At 42.2% G+C, this 20,672-nt stretch overlaps 1 protein-coding gene across 5 annotated transcripts in view; it reads left to right on the forward strand.

The window, feature by feature from the left end:
* Positions 1–20,672, forward strand: part of ambra1a (autophagy and beclin 1 regulator 1a) — a 390,498-nt gene that overhangs the window by 285,296 nt on the left and 84,530 nt on the right. For all 5 annotated transcript variants that reach the window (XM_043706209.2, XM_087996752.1, XM_043706210.2 and 2 more), the window contains exon 15: positions 16,039–16,178. In XM_043706209.2, the coding sequence (XP_043562144.1) occupies positions 16,039–16,178 (140 nt within the window). The remainder of the gene's footprint in view (positions 1–16,038; positions 16,179–20,672) is intronic.

Here is a 20,672-nt window from a genome sequence, read left to right on the forward strand (position 1 = left end):
ACCCACTTCACCTTCAACAACAAAACCTACAGACAAACCAACGGAACAACTGTGGTATCTCTGATATCAGGGTTCTTAGCAGAGGCAGTAATGCAGAGACTCAAACAAACAGCTCCGCCAACCATCCAACCCAGGCTTTGGGTCTGCTATGTGGATGACACCTTTGTCATCACTAAACAAAATAAATTAGAGGAAAACTTCAAGACCATCAATAATATCCTTCCCGGCATAAAATTCACTAAAGAGGAAGAAAACAACAACAAGCTGCCATTCCTAAATGTCACAGTAGAGCAAATAGCCAATGGGGATCTTCAAATCAGTGTCTACAGGAAAACAATACATACGGAGCGAATATTGAAATACAGAAGCAATCATCCCAACATCCGCAAATGAAGCTGCATTAGAACATTATTTCAATAAGCCACCAACTGGAGCACAGAGGAACTACGAAGAGCAGAGGAAAATCGCCTATACATGGTGAAAACCATTGTTACGTTGCTATTCCTGGCCTGCATGACATCAATGCAATTATAATCTGGTGTTCATTGACCATGATTGCAACCAAGTAATCAGAACAGTTTACTATTTGTTGAAATGAGTGTTTTTTTAAAAAAAGGTCTTGGATGCAATCCATAATACTGTCTTGAGTTGGTTGGAATTTTGATGCTGGCACCATCTGTGGAGATGAAGCAACTATAGACAATATGAGCAAGTTGATAGGTCCCATGTTGCTGAAGGACTGATCATTATTTGTTCTTGCAAGCTGAACGATAAAAAGAATGCTTTAAGATAATGGTTATACCCTTGGAATGAATAGCTTTCTAAGAGGCTTGTGAAGTGTTAACACTTTGTTGTCAATCTATATTTGTCGTCAATCTATAATTGTCATCTTCCTGCAACTTTACAACTCATGTTGGCCTCAATGATATGATGGCCAGATAATAATTCTGCTGTATTGAAGTTGTCAGAACCTAACATTGGTAATCCCTCAGGAAATTGATCATTCCAATTGGTAATTCCCCCGCTCACCCGGGTCCACTGGAACTCTCATAAGAAGTTGTGTAAAATGAAAGCTTTGTGGTTCATTGAAGCTTAAGAGCAACCCCCCTGAGTGATTCAATGAATGGGAGAAATAATAAAAATTGCCTAACTGTTCAAGAGAGTTTCAAGAAAGAAGGATATATCATTTTAACCTATGAGCTTTGTTTTGCTTGAGTAACTACTTGTTCAAGCTAATTTCTGGAATAGGCTGCCACCTAGTGCAATAAACACAAATTCCAGATTAAGATTTCCAAAAAGTGACAAGTTTATTGTTAACCTGGAATGGTAAGGTTATTCAACCATGCAAGACATTCAAGTGACCTGACAAGGAAACCTTGGTGGGCAAGGTTTCGTGTGCATCTTTAATAAATGGCTCTGTGGCCTTAAAATACAATGTGTTTTTTTGTAGTTATAGTTGAGTAAGATTCGGTGTGGACTGGTTGGGCTGAAGGGCCTGTTTCCACACTATAGGGAATTTAATCTAACTTGATCCATTAACAATATTGTTGTACTTTTTGTATGCAAAACAGCTCACACAGAAATGGGAAATTGATAAGTTGTTTTGTCTCTGGTAAGAATAATCTACCTTCACAGTATCTTCATTTTTTCCATCTCTCTTGATGAAAATACCCATAAATCATGCTGGGTGGAATGTGTTAAGTAGAGACCACACTCCCCTCTGGTTCATCAGGTAAGGGGTTCAAGCCACAACCATATTTACCCCATCCCTTCTTGGTAGAATTGAGCGTATAATTTATGTGGTCACTCCAGAGTGGCATTGTAGGAATTCTATATTACTCAAGCAACTGTCCCAGACCCTAATGACTTGTTTCTCATGATTTGGATGAATGCTTGAGATCATCAAACTATTGGTAGAGGAATGTTAAATTTTCTTGATACTTTGGCTAATATTTATAATGCATTCATTTCATTAGATATCTTTCAAAGTCATAGAGATTTATACCTACATAATTACTTATCGTTGCATATCTTTGTATGGGAAGTGGTTTCTGTTTCCCTGGAGAGATGTAACAAATTGCGATATAAATGCAAGCCAAAATAAAACCTCTTTGAAAATGGTTAACCCAAGACAAGCAAAATTCCTAACAGATAATCATGTTAGGCAAAAACTCTCTAGAACAGTTAGGTCATTTTTATTATTTCTCCCATTCACTGAATCACTGCATGGCAGTGGTCTGGCATATGCCTTTATTGTACTGTGGTACATGGTGCCTTGAGATGACAAAATATTGCTTGTGTTAAGAATTCATTGACTCTGAAAGAGTATTGTGCCATAATTAGCGTCTTCACCCGTTTATATGGTATTGGGTGCCACTTGCCCACGTACTTGGATGTTTTGGTTGCTGTGGACTTGTGATAGTAAATCAAGTTGATTTGTGTTGTTTTTAAATTCCAGATTCTGATCCAGATTAGTGGGCGGCACGGTGGCACTGTGGTTAGCACTGCTGCCTCACAGCGCCAGAGACCCGGGTTCAATTCCCGACTCAGGCGACTGACTGTGTGGAGTTTGCACATTCTCCCCGTGTCAGCGTGGGTTTCCGCTGTGTGCTCCGGTTTCCTCCCACAGTCCAAAGATGTGCAGGTCAGATGAATTGGCCATGCTAAATTGCCTGTAGTGTTAGGTAAATGTAGGGGAATGGGTGGGTTGCGCTTCGGCGGGTCAGTGTGGACTTGTTGGGCCGAAGGGCCTGTTTCCACACTGTAAAGTAATCTAATCTAATCTTATTCTAGTAGTTTTCAGAGTAACCTACCCTAATGTTGACCATTGCTGTTAAGGATCTCTGTCAAGCTGAGAATGGCAACAAAACTCAGGCTTCAAGTTAAATATGGGAAAGAAAACCTCCTGATTACCATGTATCCTTCTCCCTCAGCTGATGAATCACTATTCCTCCATGTTGAGCAGTACTTGGAGGAAACACTGAGAGTGGTAAGGGAGATTTCTGGGTGGGAGATTTTAATGTCCACCATGAGTTGTTTAGCAGCAGTACTACTGATCAAGCTGGTCAGATCCTTAAGGACAGAGCTGTTAGACAGGGTCTTCAGCAGGTGGTGAAGTAGTCAACAAGAGGGATAAAACATACTTTACTTCATCTTTACCAATATACTGACTGCAGATGCATCTGTCCATGACAGTGTCAGTAAGAGTCCTTGTGGAGACAAAGTCCTGCCTTCATGTTGAGAATAGCTTTTATCGTGCTGTGTGGCACTATTACTGTGCTAAATGGGACAGACTCTGAACAGATTTAGCAACTCAAAACTGGGCATCCCAGCATCAGCAGCAGAATTGTAGTCCAGCACAATCTGTAATCTTGTGACCTGGCATATCCCTCACTCAACCATTACCATCAAGCCAGGGATTCAGCCCTGGTTCAATGGACAGTGCAGGAGGGCATGCCAAGAGCAACACCAGGCATACCTGAAGATGAGGTGTCAAAGAAAGCTACTTGCATGCCAAACAGCATAAGCAGCATAGTGCTAGACAGCTAGGTGGTCCCACAACCAATGGATCAGATCTAAGCTCTGTAGTCCTGCCACATCCCGCCAAGAGTGGTGGTGGACAATTAGATAACTCACTGGAGGAGGAGGCCACACATATATCCCCATTCTCAATGATGGAAGAGCCCCAGCATATCAGTGCAAAAGATAAGGCTGAAGCTTTTGCAGCGATCTTCAACCAGAAGTACCAAGTGGATGGTCCATCTCGACCACCTCCAGTGGTCGTCAGCATTACAGGTACTAGTCTTCAGCCAATTTGATTCAGTCCACTTGACATCAAGAAATGGTTGGAGGCACTGGCTACTGCAAAAGCTACAGGCTCTGACACCATTCCTGCAAAAGTACTGAAGGTTTGTACTCCAAAACGTGCTGCAACCCCAGTACAGTTACAGCACTGATATTTACCTGACAATGTGGGAAATCATTCAGGTATGACCTGTATGTAAAAAGTGTGAGAAACCCAGCCAATTACCACTGTACTAGTTTACTCTTGATCATCAGTAAAGTAATGGAAGATGTCATCAACAGCGCTATCAAGCAGCATTTGCTCAGCAATAACCTGCTCAGTGATGCCTAGTTTAGGTTCCGCCAGGGCAACTCAGCTCCTGACCTCATTACAGTCTTGGTTCAAACATGGACAAACGAGCTGAATTCCAGAGGTGAGGTGAGAGTGATAGCCCTTGATATTAATGCTGGCATCAAGGACCTCTAGCAAAACTGGAATCAATAGGTGTAGGGGGGAACTCTCTGCTGGTTGGAGTCATACCTGGCACATCGGAAGATGGTTGTGGTTGTCGGAGGTCCATCATCTCAGCTCCAGGACATCTCTGCAGGAGTTCACCAGGATAGTGTCCTAGGCCCAACCATCTTCAGCTGCTTCATCAATAACGTTCCTTCCATCATAAAGTCAGATGTGGGGATGTTCGCCGATAACTACTCAATGTTTAGCACCATTCACGACATCTCAGACACTGAAATAGCACATGTTCAAATGCGACAAGATTTGTATAATATCCAAGCCTGGGCTGAGAAGTGGCAAGTCACATTGGTGCCACACAAATGCCAGGCTGTGACAATCACCAAGAAGTGACTGTCTAACACTATCCCTTGACATTCAATGGTGTTGCCACCACTGAATTTTCCACTGTCAACATTCTTGGGGGGGGGGGGGGGGGTGCGGGGGGGTTACCATTGTCCAAAAACTCAACTGGACTCACCCCATAAATGCACTGGCTGGAAGAGCAGGCTAGAGGTGGGGAGTACTGCAGTGAGTAACTGACCTCCTGACTTCCCTTTTGCCTGGATGTGTGCAGCTCCACTAACAGTCCAGAAGCTTGACACCATTTAGGACAAAGAAATCTGCTTGATTGACACCACATGCACAAGCACCCACTAATGCTCAGTAGCAGCAGTGTGTACTATCTACAAGATGCACTGCAGAAGTTCACCAAAGTTCCTCAGACAGCACCTTCCAAACCCACAACCGCTTCCATTTGGAACGACAAGGGCAACATATATATGGGAACACCCAGCACCTTTAAGTTCCCCTCCAAGCCACTCACCATCCTGACTTGGAAATATATCACCATTCTTCCGCAATTGCTGCAACCAAATTCTGGAATTCCCTCCCTAATAACATTGTGGGCCCATCTGCAGTAGTTCAACAAAGTATCTCACCATCATCTTCTCAAGGGCAACTAGGGATGGGCAATAAATGCTGGCCAGTCAGCAATACCCATGTCCCACAAAACAAATTTAACAAATGTAGAACTGTAGTTAGCAATTTTTGAGAAGATTTGTAGTTCAGGTTGAGGTTATAGACAATAGGTGCAGGAGTAGGCCATTCTGCCCTTTGAGCCTGCACCACTATTCATTATGATCATGGCTGATCATCCTCAATCAGTATCCTGTTCCTGCCTTATCTCCATAACCCTTGATTCCACTATCCTTGAGAGCTCTATCCAACTCTTTCTTAAACGAATCCAGAGACTGGGCCTCCACTGCCTTCTGGGGCAGAGCATTTCACACACCCACCACTCTCTGGGTGAAGAAGTTTCTCCTCATCTCTGTCCTAAATGGCCTAGCCCTTATTTTTAAGCTGTGTCCTCTGGTTCGGGGCTCACCCATCAGCGGCAACATGTTTCCTGCCTCCAGAGTGTCCAATCCTTTAATAATCTTATACGTCTCAATCAGATCCCCTCTCAGTCTTCTAAACTCAAGGGTATACAAGCCCAGTCGCTCCAGTCTTTCAACATAAGCTAGTCCCGCCATTCCAGGAACTGACCTCGTGAACCTACACTGCATTCCCTCAATAGCCAGAATGTTTTTCCTCAAATTTGGAGACTAGAACTGCACACAATATTCCAGGTGCGGTCTCACCAGGGCCCTGTATAGCTGCAGAAGAACCTCTTTGCTTCTATACTCAATCCCTCTTGTTATGAAGGCCAGCATGCTATTAGCTTTCTTCACTACCTGCTGTACCTGCATGCTTGCCTTCATTGACTGGTGTACAAGAACACCCAGATCTCTTTGTACTGCCCCTTTACCTAACCTGGCTCCATTTAGGTAGTAAGCTGCCTTCCTGTTCTTGCCACCAAAGTGGATAACCATACATTTATCCACATTAAACTGCATCTGCCATGCATCTGTCCACTTACCTAACCTGTCCAGGTCACCCTGTAATCTAACATCCTCCTTACATTTCACCCTGCCACCCAGCTTTGTATCATCAGCAAATTTGCTAATGTTACTATTAATACCATCTTCTATATCATTAATATATATTGTAAAAAGCTGCGGTCCCAGCACTGATCCCTGCGGTACCCCACTGGTCGCTGCCTGCCATTCCGAAAGGGAGCCGTTTATCACTACTCTTTGTTTTCTGTCAGCCAACCAATCTTCAATCCAAGTCAGTACTTTGCCCCCAATACTATGCGCCCTAATTTTGCTCACTAACCTCCTATGTGGGACTTTATCAAAAGCTTTCTGAAAGTCCAGGTACACTACATCCACTGGATCTCCCTTGTCCATCTTCAGAGTTACATCCTCAAAAAATTCCAGAAGATTAGTCAAGCGTGATTTCCCCTTCATAAATCCATGCTGACTCTGACTCTGTTACTGCTATCCAGATGTGTCGTAATTTCATCCTTTATAATTGACTCCAGCATCTTTCCCACCACTGAGGTCAGACTAACTGGTCTATAATTTCCTGCTTTCTCTCTCGCTCCTTTCTTAAAAAGTGGTGCAACATTAGCCACCCTCCAATCTGCAGGAACTGATCCTGAATCTATCGAACTCTGGAAAATAATCACCAATGCATCCATGATTTCTAGAGCCACCTCTTACAATACCCTGGGATGTAGACCATCAGGCCCCGGGGACTTACCAGCCTTCAGACCTAACAGTCTCTCCAACACCAATTCCTGGCAAATATAAATTCCCTTCAGTTCAGGTTCTTCAGCCACTGTTACCTCTGGGAGATTGCTTGTGTCTTCCCCAGTGAACACAGATCTGAAGTACCAATTCAACTCTTCTGCCATTTCTTTGTTCTCCGTAATATATTCCCCTGTTTCTGTCTTCAAGGGCCCAATTTTAGTCTTAACCATTTTATTCCTTTCATATACTTAAAAAAGCTTTTATTATCCTCCTTTATACATTTGGCCAGTTTACCTTCGTACCTCATTTTTCTCTGCTTATTTCCTTCTTAGTAATCCTTTGTTGTTCTTTAAAAGCTTCCCAGTCCTCCGTTTTCCCACTTATCTTTGCTATGTTATACTTTTTCTCTTTTGACTTTATATGTTTCTTAACTTCCTTCGTCAGCTACGGCCACCCATGCCTCCTCCGAGGATCTTTCTTCCTTTTTGGAATGAACTGATCCTGCATCTTCTGCATTATACCCAGAAATATCTGCCATTGTTCCTCCACTGTCTTCCCTGCCAAGGTATTGAACTTTGGGCCAGCTCCTCCCTCATAGCTCCATAGTTCCCTTTATTCAACCGAAATATTGTCACTATCGATTGTACCCTCTCCCATTCAAATTGCAGATTGAAGCTTATTGTATTAAGGTCACTACCTCCTAATGGCTCCTTCACTTCGAGGTCCCTGATCAATTCTGGTTCATTGCACAATACCAGATCTAGATTTCCCTTCTCCCTGGTAGGCTCCAGCACCAGCTGTTCAAAGAATCCATCTCTGAGGCACTCCACAAAGTCTCTTTCTTGAGGTCCAATACCATCCTGATTCTCCCAGTCTACCTGCATGTTGAAATCCCCCATAACAACTGTAGTAATATCTTTGTAACAGGCCAATTTCAGCTCCTAATGCAACTTACACCCTACGTCCATACTACTGTTTGGGGGCCTGTAGATAACTCCCAAGAGGGTCTTTCCACCCTTAGAATTTCTCAGCTCTATCCATATTGACTCTACATCCCCTGATTCCAGGTCCCCCCGCGCAAACCGGAGATGATCACTCTGGACGTCCTGCTTTTCAGCCTTCTTCCGAGTTCTCCGAAGTCCCGCTGTAGTATGTTCCTCCTCTTCTACCTGACATTATTTGTGCCGGCATGTACCACTACCTCTGGCTCTTCACCTTCGCCCTTGAGGATTTCCTGCACTCTGTCTGCGATGTCCTTAATCCTGGCACCAGGAAGGCAACACACCATCCTTAAATCCCAACTGTTGCCACAGAAACCCCGTTCAGTTCCTCTCACTGTGGAGTCCCCTATCACCACGGCTCTCTGCGATGTCTGACTCTTCGGCTCTGCCTCCACGCCAACGTTTGATTGACCTGACCGCCTCGCGGTTTCCAAAAGATTCAACTTGTTCCTGACAGGTACTTCCCTGCAGTCTCTTGCACCTGTCTCCTCTCTGCCTTCCTCATCATCTCTCTTCTGCTCTCTTCTGGTATGATCGGTGTAATAACCTCACTGAAGGTCCTGTCCAGAAAGATCTCGTTCTCTCTGATGAGCCTAAGGTCCTCAAGGTCTTTCTTCAGTGCTGCGATATGCTCTGGATCTAGGTTTGCTCGCATTGCTGGAAGGTTCCTTTCCAGACGTTTTGTTACCCCACTAGGTAACAACTTCAGTGGACATCCAGGCAAAGCATTGCTTTCTATTTATATGTGTGGATTTTTTTTGGGTTGGTGATGTCATTTCCTGTTCTTTTTCTCCGGTAGATGGGGCCTAACTCGATGTGTTTATTGATAGAGTTCCGGTTGGAATGCCATGCTTCTAGGAATTCTCGTGAATGTCTCTGTTTGGTTTGACCTAGGATGGATGTGTTGTCACAGTCGAAGTGGTGTTCTTCCTTATCTGTATGTAAGGATACTAGTGAGAGAGTGTCATGTTGTTTTGTGGCTAGTTGATGTTCTAGCCACATGTTTGGAAATGACTGCCAGACTACTCAGACCCCTTGGCATCATGGTAGCCCACAAACCCACCAACACACTAAAACAGCAGCTAATGAACTTGAAAAACCCTGTACAGGCAACAAACAACTGTAACAAACACTACATTGGACAAACAGGCAGAAAGCTAGCCACCAGGATATATGAACATCAATGAGCCACAAAAAGACATGACCCTTCTTCCAGCCTCCTGCTTGTCTACTTTGGATTCCAGCATTTGCAGTTTCTTTGTCTCTAACTATGTCAGAAGCAAACCAGGAAAGATGAGCTGCTCTGTACCAGCAAGAATGATGACTGAGCTAGGCCATACTGACAGCAGGCAGTTAAGCTCACTTGCATCAACAATGGGGGAAATCTCATTTTCTGGTTAATTAGCATTTGGATGATTAACTTTAAAGAGAATTATTGTTCAAATCATCAAAGCTTTGTGAAGCAAAGATGGCACATGAAGTGAAGCCCCAAATGTAATGCCAAAATAGAATTAAAATGAGGCAAATTTCTGACTGTGTCTCCATGTGTAGAATGCAACATTTAGTTATTAAGTAGAGTTCCTTTTGGTCTCATGCTTAATTAAGCTTCACTATAATATTTTCCCACACCTAGTTGTAAACAACAAGTGTCAAATAACTTCAATTCCAGAAATAATTACTGAACCTGCGTGAAACCAAATGTATTTTACCAATTGAATGTGATTGTAATGGACAAAATAAATATTTATGAAAAATGTAGATAGGAATTGTTCTGTGCATGCGTATTGTTTTTTCTCATTCCTCCATCAGCTAAAGCTGATGTTATTCTGTACTGGGCAATATTTCCAGACCAAGCAGGTTAAGTAGCTTTTGTTGAGGTTTGTCTGTGCTGTCAATGAATACAAGTTTTAGAGTCATAAAGTCATATAGCACAGATACAGAGCTTTACGTCCAATCAGCCCATGCTGACCATAATCTAAAACTAAGCTATGCCCCCCTGTCTGCGCTTGGCCCATATCCCTCCAAACATTTCTTATTCATGAACTTATCCAAATGTCTTGTAAACAATGTAACTATATCCGTATCCACCACTTCCTTAGGAAATTTGTTACACACTTGAACCACTCTCTGTAATTTAAAAGCAAAATTGCCCCTCATGTCTTTTTTAAATCTTTATCCTCTCATCTTAAAAATATGTCCCCTAGTTTTGAAATCCCCCACCCGAGGGAAAGGACACTTGCCATTTACCTTATCTATGCCCCTCATATTTTTGTCAATCAAGGTGTCCATTCCAGGAAAATCACCTGGACGATTTTCCAGGCGTCCTGGTAAATATCTTCTGAACCCTCTCCAGCTTAATAATATCCTTCATTCAACAGGGTGATTAGTTGACTGACATCCTGTTTAGCTTGAAGTAAATATTATCTCCCTTATGGGGGAATTACTTTCATGTTCTTGTAAGTCCTTGAAAAAAGTGGTTTGTCTTTGACAGAGAAACCCATGATACAGTGCATTTCATATACTTACTCATCATGCTTCGAGGTTGTGTGGGTTTTTCTTTGGTAAGAAATTTGAGTTTCTGCCACACGTGTTACTATGTCTTTTCTTCTTGTTTTATTCACTTATGGGACATAAGCATTGCTGTCTGACCATCATTTATTGCCTGTCCCTAGTTGATGTTGAGAAGATGGTGGTGAGCAGCCTTCTTGAATCGCTGCCATCCGCAATAGTTTTTAAAAGATTAGGCCACATTGAAACCAGTAAATGTCCAGATCTTGGTCTTTGATCTTGAACTTAGTACATGTTGCTGTACATAGTGGATTTGTTTTATGATGTGATGCATAACATCAAGAGTAGAAATTCTCAACAGTCCCAATGTGATAATGCATAGTTGTATCTAGCAGTTCACCCACAGTACTCAAGCATAGCACCCTCTGTCCCATTCCTATTTGGATTAATGTGAAAATTTGGCCATAATTGTGCCACTTGCTAGATTTAAGATATGCCAAGATAATCTGTCCACTTGGCATGTCCTCTTCACACAGTTATATCCTTGCAAACTTGAACCCTTGTTGAATTTTAATGATTAATCAGCATGTGACTGGGTTCAGTTGGAGATTATGTGTGCATGCACTAGACTAGTTAGTATTGCATTATTTAAATAACTTGGCATTTGGAGCTGTCCTGTTTGTGTATCTTGGGATAATTCTACTAATTTGTCATTGCATTTGTTATAGCAAATTCAAAGGGCGTTATACAGCTGAGATATTGTTAGGAACATCTTCCACAACACAAGCACGTTATACAGGTGGTTCAGACAAAGAGTTCAGAAAAAGCAATAATTGTATCTCAGTTGAACATTTGAGGCAAACTGCTCCTTTTTCTCTGTGGCCGAGAACAGAGTACTTGGAAGATCTGTGAGTGCATTGCATATTCTCCATTGCTGAATGGTTCTCCTTCTCATTGACAGCTCCCATGGTGAAGTATCTCTATTCAATTACGCAGTGCCCTCAGACCCCATTTGTCCATGCCACTACTATACTCTTTTGCTCACTAATAGAATAAGTCACCATGTTAAAAACCCAACTATCTGTCTGCGTGACCTCACTTAAGATCAAGTATCATCACTGATGCCCATCTGTTCCGGCCCTGTGATTGTGCACCAAAGCCAACATATCTAAAGATTCATCATCTGCAAGCTCCCTGGACACCTGCAAGTGTGAAAGCATTGGCACGGAGAACAGGTGTTGGCAAAACATGTTGCACATGAATCACTATGAAGATTATCAGATTTCACTCACTTTTGAAATCAAGTCAGCTTGGTGAAATGTGGGTGCTGATGTTTAATTGTGCCACCAGGTGGCTGTGAGGCTCACATCTCTGATGACCAGGGATGCCAAAATGCCACTGATTCACTATGGCTCCCCTGCTTCTTCAGTTGTTACTTGAGATCTGCAGTCAACCATATCTGATTCTTGCCTAATTCCTAGTCTTTTGTGCTCTCCTGCAACAGAGGATAAAGCAAACTAATGAGTGATCATAATGGCATGCACTTGATAATTACAATGTTTTTGGTGCAGGTAATCACCTGAGCAACATGTAAGCGAACTCTGGAACTAAAATGCTAAACTGAACCAACTGTTCAGGTGCCACTGATCAACGTGCTGAACTTACTTCAGGTTTCCCATGTAGTATCAGACCCAAAGAAAACCAGACATTGCTGGAGAAGCTCTGCAGGTCTGCCAACATCTGTGGAGAGAAAGCACAGTCAACATTTTGGGTCTTCAGAAGTTTTATTTTCAGTATCGAACCTACCTACACCCAAAGTGCTTCTAATTTAATTTGGGACTGTTGCTTTCATGATTTTTTTAATTACAGGACAAAATACTGTCATGATAGCCTCTTTAATGTATATAGGTTGTCTTGCAATCTCTTTCTCATAAATAATAAAATGAATCTTGTCTCCATATAATTGAACAGTAGTTGTAAAAATACATTGTTTGTTGAGCTTTGGCTGTTGGTGAACATGGTGTCATAATTGCTGGATTATGGCCTGAAGTAGATTGAAGAGTGACAGAGCCTTTGAAATCTGCAGGCACAGCTTCGAGCACCACAGGTTCGCCTTGCTTTTTAATTGGCAAGCTGTCTCATGGGGTCTGTTCATTGAGCGGCTCCACTGAAGCTAGCAGTTATAACACAATTGATAAGAGAATACCCTTTGAAAAGGTCCTGTACACAGTTGGTTGCAAGTAGCAATTTTTCAGTTAATATGGAATGATTTTCTTTGCATCATTTCAGTCTGTGAAAAGCTGAAAGGTGCGGATAATGAATAACAAAGCTAGCCACCCAGCAGAGCATTCCCATCCCCCTTATTACAAAGGACTTTATAGGTACCAGCATAATTGTTCATTATTGAGCTTGTGCCTAGGAGAGTGTGGAGGTTGGTATTATGATGCCATCGCACGTAACATTTTTATTTGAAGGAGGTATTTTATTATTTAGTACTTTGTACATGATGCTGAAATCTGCATAAATGCTTCTCAGTGATGTGGGTATTTTTCTCTGCATGCTGACCCATGAATTCCGTTCGCTATCGAGTTGAGCATATTGATGCACTTGTAATGACAGTTGAAGTACAATGGCAACTTAGTCAAATTAGTTTTCTTTCTTCTGGTGTTTTTCAAACTGTGCTATGCTCAAAATATTTGCTAATTTCACAAATGGTACAAACCATGTTGCAGAGCAATAGGATTTTATATCTTACTGTAAATAAAGGTTAAAGCCAAATTTGAATTTATGTTGTGTTTTGCACAACTTTTCCAATCACGACTATTAACTAATCAACCAGCAACCATTTTTCATCCAACAAGGAAATAACCACTTTTTCTATGTTTGATCGGCGTGTTTCAGGAAAGAAGGTGACACCATGTAAGCTCCTTGGTCTTGATTGTGGTTGAATTAGGATCTTCAATACATCTACCCAAACTGCTGAAGAGGGAGACAGAGCATTAGAATGTAATCTTGTAGTCTTGATTAACTTGTGCTGTGTTGAGGTATCATGTCTAGATATGCTTCAGTCTTGAAAGAGAGTTTGAACTCTCAATCTCTGACTCAAAGGCCAAAATGCTATTAACTGAGTCAAACTGATACTATTGTGGAGAAAATATAGAGAACCACCAGGAGACGCAGAGAGTTCTTCAAGAAGTAGGTGACCCTGAGAAAGCAGATTCTCAAATGCCCATGAACCTCAGGGTCCATGGATTTTTATGTCTTTTTTTGTCATGTTTCTGTTAGCTTATCAGCATGTCCAACTATATTAATCAAAGACCTCTAGCTACACAATAAACCAGTGATGTTAGTTCCCATTATTTCTTTAGTTGTATATTCTACTTAATGTTATTCTAATGTTACGGTTAGATACTTATTGCTAACTCTGCTACAGTGATCTTCAATTCCAGACTAACCTATCATGAGAGATATTTAGCTATTCCATCTATTACAATAGTCTCCTGTCTCAAGCTGACTCTACTAACTATTAATTAGACATTTTAATGTCATGTCCCAATCCTGGCATAATAACACTTAACAGAGAAAGGTGCGTTATTAGTTGAGTTATCTCGTCTCGCCATAGTGACCTTTCAGCCTTAAGCTTACTATGCTAATTGGTGTAAGAATGTTCCACTATGGTTATCCCATCCTGCCTTCCATAGATTGCCAGTGGTCTTCATGCTTTAACTCTTCCCAGGCTTTCATGTTCTTTATTTTCCATAATACCAGCTTGTATTTAGTGTAGCTTACAAAAAGACGGATGATGATCTGACTTGGCTAGGAAACAATTGCTCTTGATCTTTCATGCATAATATTTTAGAAGTAGATCTCTTCCCTCTATCTCTGCCTCACCTGTAGACAATATTAATCACTGAAAAAAACAGTTTATTTCAGCTTTGCATTTTATTACTGTCATTATTAACTTTTAATTTGCTGTGTAAACTTTGCTCTTTGGAAGGTTTTTAATTCAAAACTGCAGTTTTAAGGAAATTGCTTGGAATGGGAGAGCTGCACTAAAGCATGCTATTCTTAACTTTACATGCACTCTTGGCAATGATGGTCAACATGCGGTGGGTGGTTCTGTGAAGTACTGTCCCTCAGAACAGCTTATATTAGTGCAGCTGTCTCATGTTAATGCAAGCTTGACAGATCACAGAAAACTGTTTTCACAAAGAATAAAGCAGTTTTCAAAAGGACTCTGTATTTTGTCTTATACCAACATACTTTTTAGCATCAAAATTAGCTCAATTTCCCAAATGACACAATAAGAAGGGTCTAGAGGGATATAGGCCAATTGTTGGCAAATGGGTCTAGTCTGTTTCCATGCTGTATGACTCTGTGATTACCATAACAAAAATAGTTGACAATAAACATGCCATCATTTATCTTTAGTGACTTTGTGAGAGCTAGCTGTCTCTCAGCAGAGTAATACAGTTTCTGAAGATGCTTCCCTAACATGAACACAACTGGAATGTTTCATTGTGCCAAACCCTTTTGCTGCTGTGAAATAGCACATCAAAAAGCATACACAATTACAAGAGAGAATTTATTTGAAAGACTTCACCTGTTTTAAACTAACTTGAATCCTTAATCAAGTAATTTAACATATTGTTTAAATGTCAGAACCTTATTTCATGTGAGACTTTTAAAGATGCTTGAACCCTGATCTGATCTGCTTTCTAAAAGTATTAAAATGCAATGTCTTCCTGCTACCAAGTTTGCAGACTAATGAGATTTCAAAACATGATTAATTTTTAATGTATGTTTGTTTTATCCCTAAATTGTCCATTTTTACTCCTCCTCAAGACATTACTGTGCTAGGTGTCAAAGGTGCAGTCCAAAAATCCTTCAAGAAACCATTCTGCATCCAAATCTCAATGATTACCAAGATGTTTGATTGGGCTGAGGGATGGAGGGCTCAGAATGAGGCTGAAACTGTTTGTTCTTGATATTCTAACAGGCACTCTTCAGCGGAGTTCACAGAGCAATGAGAGATTTTACTCTTTCTCTCGCCCAGACTTTTCATAGTTCAACTGGTGCATCAGTTAATGTAGGGGGTGAGGAAAGCAGATAATTCTAATTGACTCTTCTGTTTCCTATTCATCACATGATTTAATACTTCCCTGGATTAGAGTTTGCTAGTTTACAAAAGTTAAGTATTGCACATGCTAGATGGTGAAATAAGAACAAATAGCTGGGAAATACCCCAATTTTGATAAAAGCAAACATCAATTCAGTTCCTCTCTCCACAAATGCTGCTCAACCTACTCAATATTTCTGCATTTCTGTCTTCTAAAACACTTCTATTGTGTAGAAATCCAATGACCATATTCTGTTCCATTCACTCTGATATGGAACTTCAATCAACCAACTTATAAAAGTTTCTGACCCAATTATTTGGAAAACTAATTGTGTGTTTATCAGGTTTATGCTGTACAGGACATCTTTCTTTCTTTTTGCTCATTTGCAGTAGTTTACACTTAAAGAGACAGAAATGTTGTCAGACGCTCTGATTTCCATGCATTTGTCTCAGTGATATCTCATTTTCTTTTTCCAGAGGGTTTTTAATGTTTTGTACCCAATGCCGCCAGACCAGAGAAGACATGTTAGTATAAACTCAGCACGTTGGCTTCCGGAGCCTGGGATGGGTCTGGCATATGGAACCAATAAGGGAGACCTAGTGATATGCCGGCCTGTGTAAGTACTAATTAATATTCAAGTACACTTCATCCAGTGGATTACTTTCAGTGAATTCTGTTTCCTATGCAAATAGATGTTCAATGCTAAAGTCTAATCCGTAACTTGGTACCACACAACAGAACAATATAACACACTAACCCTACACTAGCTCAGTGGTGTAATTGTGCCATAACTAATGCCAATTGCACGTCACTGTTTAAGCCAACCTATATTTTTGTCGATGGATCTCTAAACTGTATATATTCTTACTGACAATGCAAAAGAGGAAGAAATAGCAGACAAGTGGGAGAAGCATTTATTTCATTGATGTATTTAAGAAGAGTGTTAATGTGTACATGTGGGAGAAGCAAATAGATGAATAACAGAAATGGAGGAGTCAAGGATGAAAGAGATGATTAGGGTGGGAGGTGTTTGATATGCAATATGAACATCAGTATCAGACCTGTTACGCTAATTGGCTTAAATGCAGATTCTACATAACTCAGTTTGTAACTTTCTGTATCTCTCCAGATCCAGACATTTGTTTTATATAATCAATTGTTTGTTCTTAGTTGAGTTCTATATTTGCAGTTTCATGTGAAGTATCACTTTTCATGGGGCAAAAGGGATTCTGTTTTGATGGAATGGTCTTCTCCAGTATTTTTCCAAGCCAAAGCTGCATGTTATCCTTATCATATTGAAGGCAAGAACACCTTGTTTTCTTTTTCACTGGAGGAATTGGGAATGATCAGTCTAGAGTTATCTTTGAGAAGCCACTGCTTGGCCTTGTGGTAGAGGTATGGTTATTTAAAAACATTTCAGTCAAGCAAGCTCTTGTACTGTGGCTGAAATGATTGGCCTCCAAAAACCACACCATCTTCCTTAGTGTCAGGTATTATTCCAGCTACTTCGAAGCCATTCAGTTTGGTCTCAGTGACCCCAGTTTTTCTCCTCAGTACCAATCTCAGTTGGATGTTGACTTGATAGTGCCTGAGCTGCTTCGTTTCTCTTGTGGCATTCAGCATTTGCATCTGTGGCCGGATCTTACGTCATGACTCTTCATTGATGAGCTAACTGATAGCTCTCTATTTATAAAATTACTTCAGGTAAAAACAAAGACTGCAGATGCTGGAAACGAGAGTCTGGATTAGAGTGGTGCTGGAAAAGCACAGCAGGTCAGGCAGCATTCGAGGAGCAGGAAAAAGCCCTTCATCAGATGCTGCCTGATCTGTGCTTTTCCAGCACCACTCTAATCCAGACTATATTTTATTTCAGCCAACTTCTTGCAGTTTAGTACTTGGACATCTGCAGGTGATTATTGTTAGGATCCTGCAAAAGACACAAAATTTATGTCACAATCTGGCTAGCAACCAGGGATATTTTTTTGAGTAGACAAAATGAGAAATCCCAGTATCTTTCAAAGAGAATAAAGGCACAAGATTCCATAGTTTTGAATGAGCTCAGTAAACATTGCTGAAAGTATTAGAATAGTAGTGCAAACGATTATACATGTCCAACTTTTATTCTAACTCCCAGAATAAAATGTGGAAAACATAGGTGAACAAACACACAACAGTGTATATCAAACAGGGATTGCAATCGAGACAGATCTTATGATTACTCAGCAATTGCACCCAGATGTTAATACAACAGTGGCTCATCAAATATCAACCAATTTCACAAAGGATTGCACCTCTTCATTTTGCTAAACTGGCCTTGAAATTCCTTCTCAGCAGCTGGTTTATTATGAACTACTGCCTCAAAAACCACTCCCATTACAATCCATCACCCTCCTTTCCCGGGCATAGGTCCCCTGAACATCTATACCCAGGTGCCTCTGTTCACATATCCACTTAAGTATTGTGCCTCCCATTTTATATTGCCTGACTATGCTGTTACCAAAATACATCAACCTAACTGCTACCTATCTGCCCACTCCACCACTTGCGGCAGATTCAAATCACTACAAATGGCGGAGGAACGATCACAGAAGCGCTTCACAGGAGGCTCCCAAGCACTGAGGATGCCACCTAGACAGGAGACGAAACGTCTGCAACACAAATTCCCAGCTCGATGAACAGAACCACAACAACGAGCACCCGAGCTACAAAACTTCTCACAAACTTTGAACTTGTCTATACACATTTGGCATTGTACATTTCCTCCTCACAGTTTGCAATACTTTTAAGTTTTTTATCACCCAAAAAGTTGAAAATTGTCCCCAGAACCCTAAGATGTCTGTCATTACTATACTGAATCAACACGGACATCTACTACAAACCGACCGACTCCCACAGCTACCTGGACTATACCTCCTCCCACCCTGCCCCCTGTAAAAACGCCATCCCATTCTCCCAATTCCTTCGTCTCCGCCGCATCTGCTCCCAGGAGGACCAGTTCCAAAAACGCACAACCCAGATGGCCTCCTTCTTCAAGGACCGCAATTTCCCCCCCGACGTGGTCGACGATGCCCTCCACCGCATCTCTTCCACTTCCCGCTCCTCCGCCCTTGAGCCCCGCCCCTCCAACAGCCACCAGGACAGAACCCCACTGGTCCTCACCTACCACCCCACCAATCTCCATGTACAGCGCATCATCCGCCGTCATTTCCGCCACCTCCAAACGGACCCCACCACCAAGGATATATTTCCCTCCCCTCCCCTGTCAGCATTCCGTAGAGACCACTCCCTCCGTGACTCCCAAGTCAGATCCACACCCCCCCCCACCAACCCAACCTCCACTCCCGGCACCTTCCCCTGCAACCACAGGAGGTGCAAGACTTGCGCCCACACCTCCCCCCTCACCTCCCTCCAAGGCCCCAAAGGAAACTTCCATATCCGCCACAGATTCACCTGCACCTCCACACACACCATCTATTGCATCCTCTGCACCCGATGTGGCCTCCTCTATATTGGGGAGACAGGCCGGCTACTTGCGGAGCGTTTCAGAGAACACCTCTAGGACACCTGGACCAACCAACCGAACCACCCTGTGGCTCAACATTTCAACTCCCCCTCCCACTCCACCAAGGATATGCAGGTCTTTGGACTCCTCCATCGCCAGACCACAACAAAACGACGGTTGGAGGAAGAGCGCCTCATACTCCGCCTAGGAACCCTCCAACCACAAGGGATGAACTCGGATTTCACCAGTTTCCTCATTTCCCTCCCCCCACCTTGTCTCAGTCAAATCCATCGAATTCAGCACCGCCTTCCTAACCTGCAATCTTCTTCCTGACGTCTCCGCCCCACCCCAGTCTGACCTATCACCCTCACCTTGACCTCTTTCCACCTATCACATTTCCGACGCCCCTCCCCCAAGTCCCTCCTCCCTAACTTTTATCTTAGCCTGCTGGACAAACTTTCCTCATTCCTGAAGAAGGGCTTATGCCCGAAACGTCGATCCTCCTGTTCCCTGGATGCTGCCTGACCTGCTGCGCTTTTCCAGCAACACATTTTCAGCTCTGATCTCCAGCATCTGCAGACCTCACTTTCTCCTGTCATTACTATATATCAGATAAAGCAGGCTTTCCCAAACCAACCTTGGGGAACTACACTACAAATCTTCCTCTAGCCTGAAAAATATCCTTTGACCATTACTCTGTTCCTGTCATCAGCCAGTTTTGTATCCACTTTGCCACTATCCCTTTTATTTTACGACCTGTGACTTTTCTAACAATGTTTTTGTGTAGCACTGTATAAAATGCCCTTTGGCCCTTGTAGATCATATCAGCAGCTTTACCTTCATTGAGCCTTGCTGTTAACTCTTCATCAAACTCCAGCAAGTTAGACAACACAATTACCCGTTTAGAAATCCACACTACCTCCTCCAAAACACACTACATTTATCAATGTGACTCCCAATTCTATTCCAAAGAATTATTTCCAGAAGCTAAAGTTAAACTGCCTAGACTGTAATTGCTGGGTTTATCTGATAACCTTTGATTAAGGGCATAGTTTTTGCAATTCTCCAGACGTCTGGCAGCACCCCCTTAGTCTATGGAAGACTATAAGATTAGATTAGATTCCCTACAGTGTGGAAACAGGCCCTTTGGCCCAACAAGTCCCCACCGACCATCCAAAGAGCAACCCACCCAGACCCATTCCCCTACATTTACCCTTGACTAATGCACCTGACACTACAGGCAATTTAGCATGGCCAATTCACCTAACCTGCACATCTTTGGACTGTGAGAGGAAACCTCAGCACCCGAAGGAAATCCACGCAGACACGGGGAGAATGTACAAACTCCACACAGACACTTGCCCGAGGCGGAGATCAATCCCGGGTCCCTGGTGCTGTGAGGCAGCAGTGCTAACCACTGAGCCACCATGCTGCCACGGAGATTACGGACAGTGTGCCTGCAATTTCCATTCTCAGTTTTTCCACTATCCCTGGATTTAATTCATCTGACCCTAGTGCCTTGTCAGTTTATTTAAAGCTTATCCAACACTTGTTCTTTATTAATTTTAAATCTTTCTAAGTAACAGAGCTTGCTTCTCTGTCACCATG

The sequence above is a fragment of the Chiloscyllium plagiosum genome, unplaced genomic scaffold (assembly GCF_037043375.1).
Source record: "Chiloscyllium plagiosum isolate Xiang-an unplaced genomic scaffold, Cpla_swu_hap1 HiC_scaffold_18, whole genome shotgun sequence".
In the NCBI taxonomy this organism is placed as follows: domain Eukaryota; kingdom Metazoa; phylum Chordata; class Chondrichthyes; order Orectolobiformes; family Hemiscylliidae; genus Chiloscyllium; species Chiloscyllium plagiosum.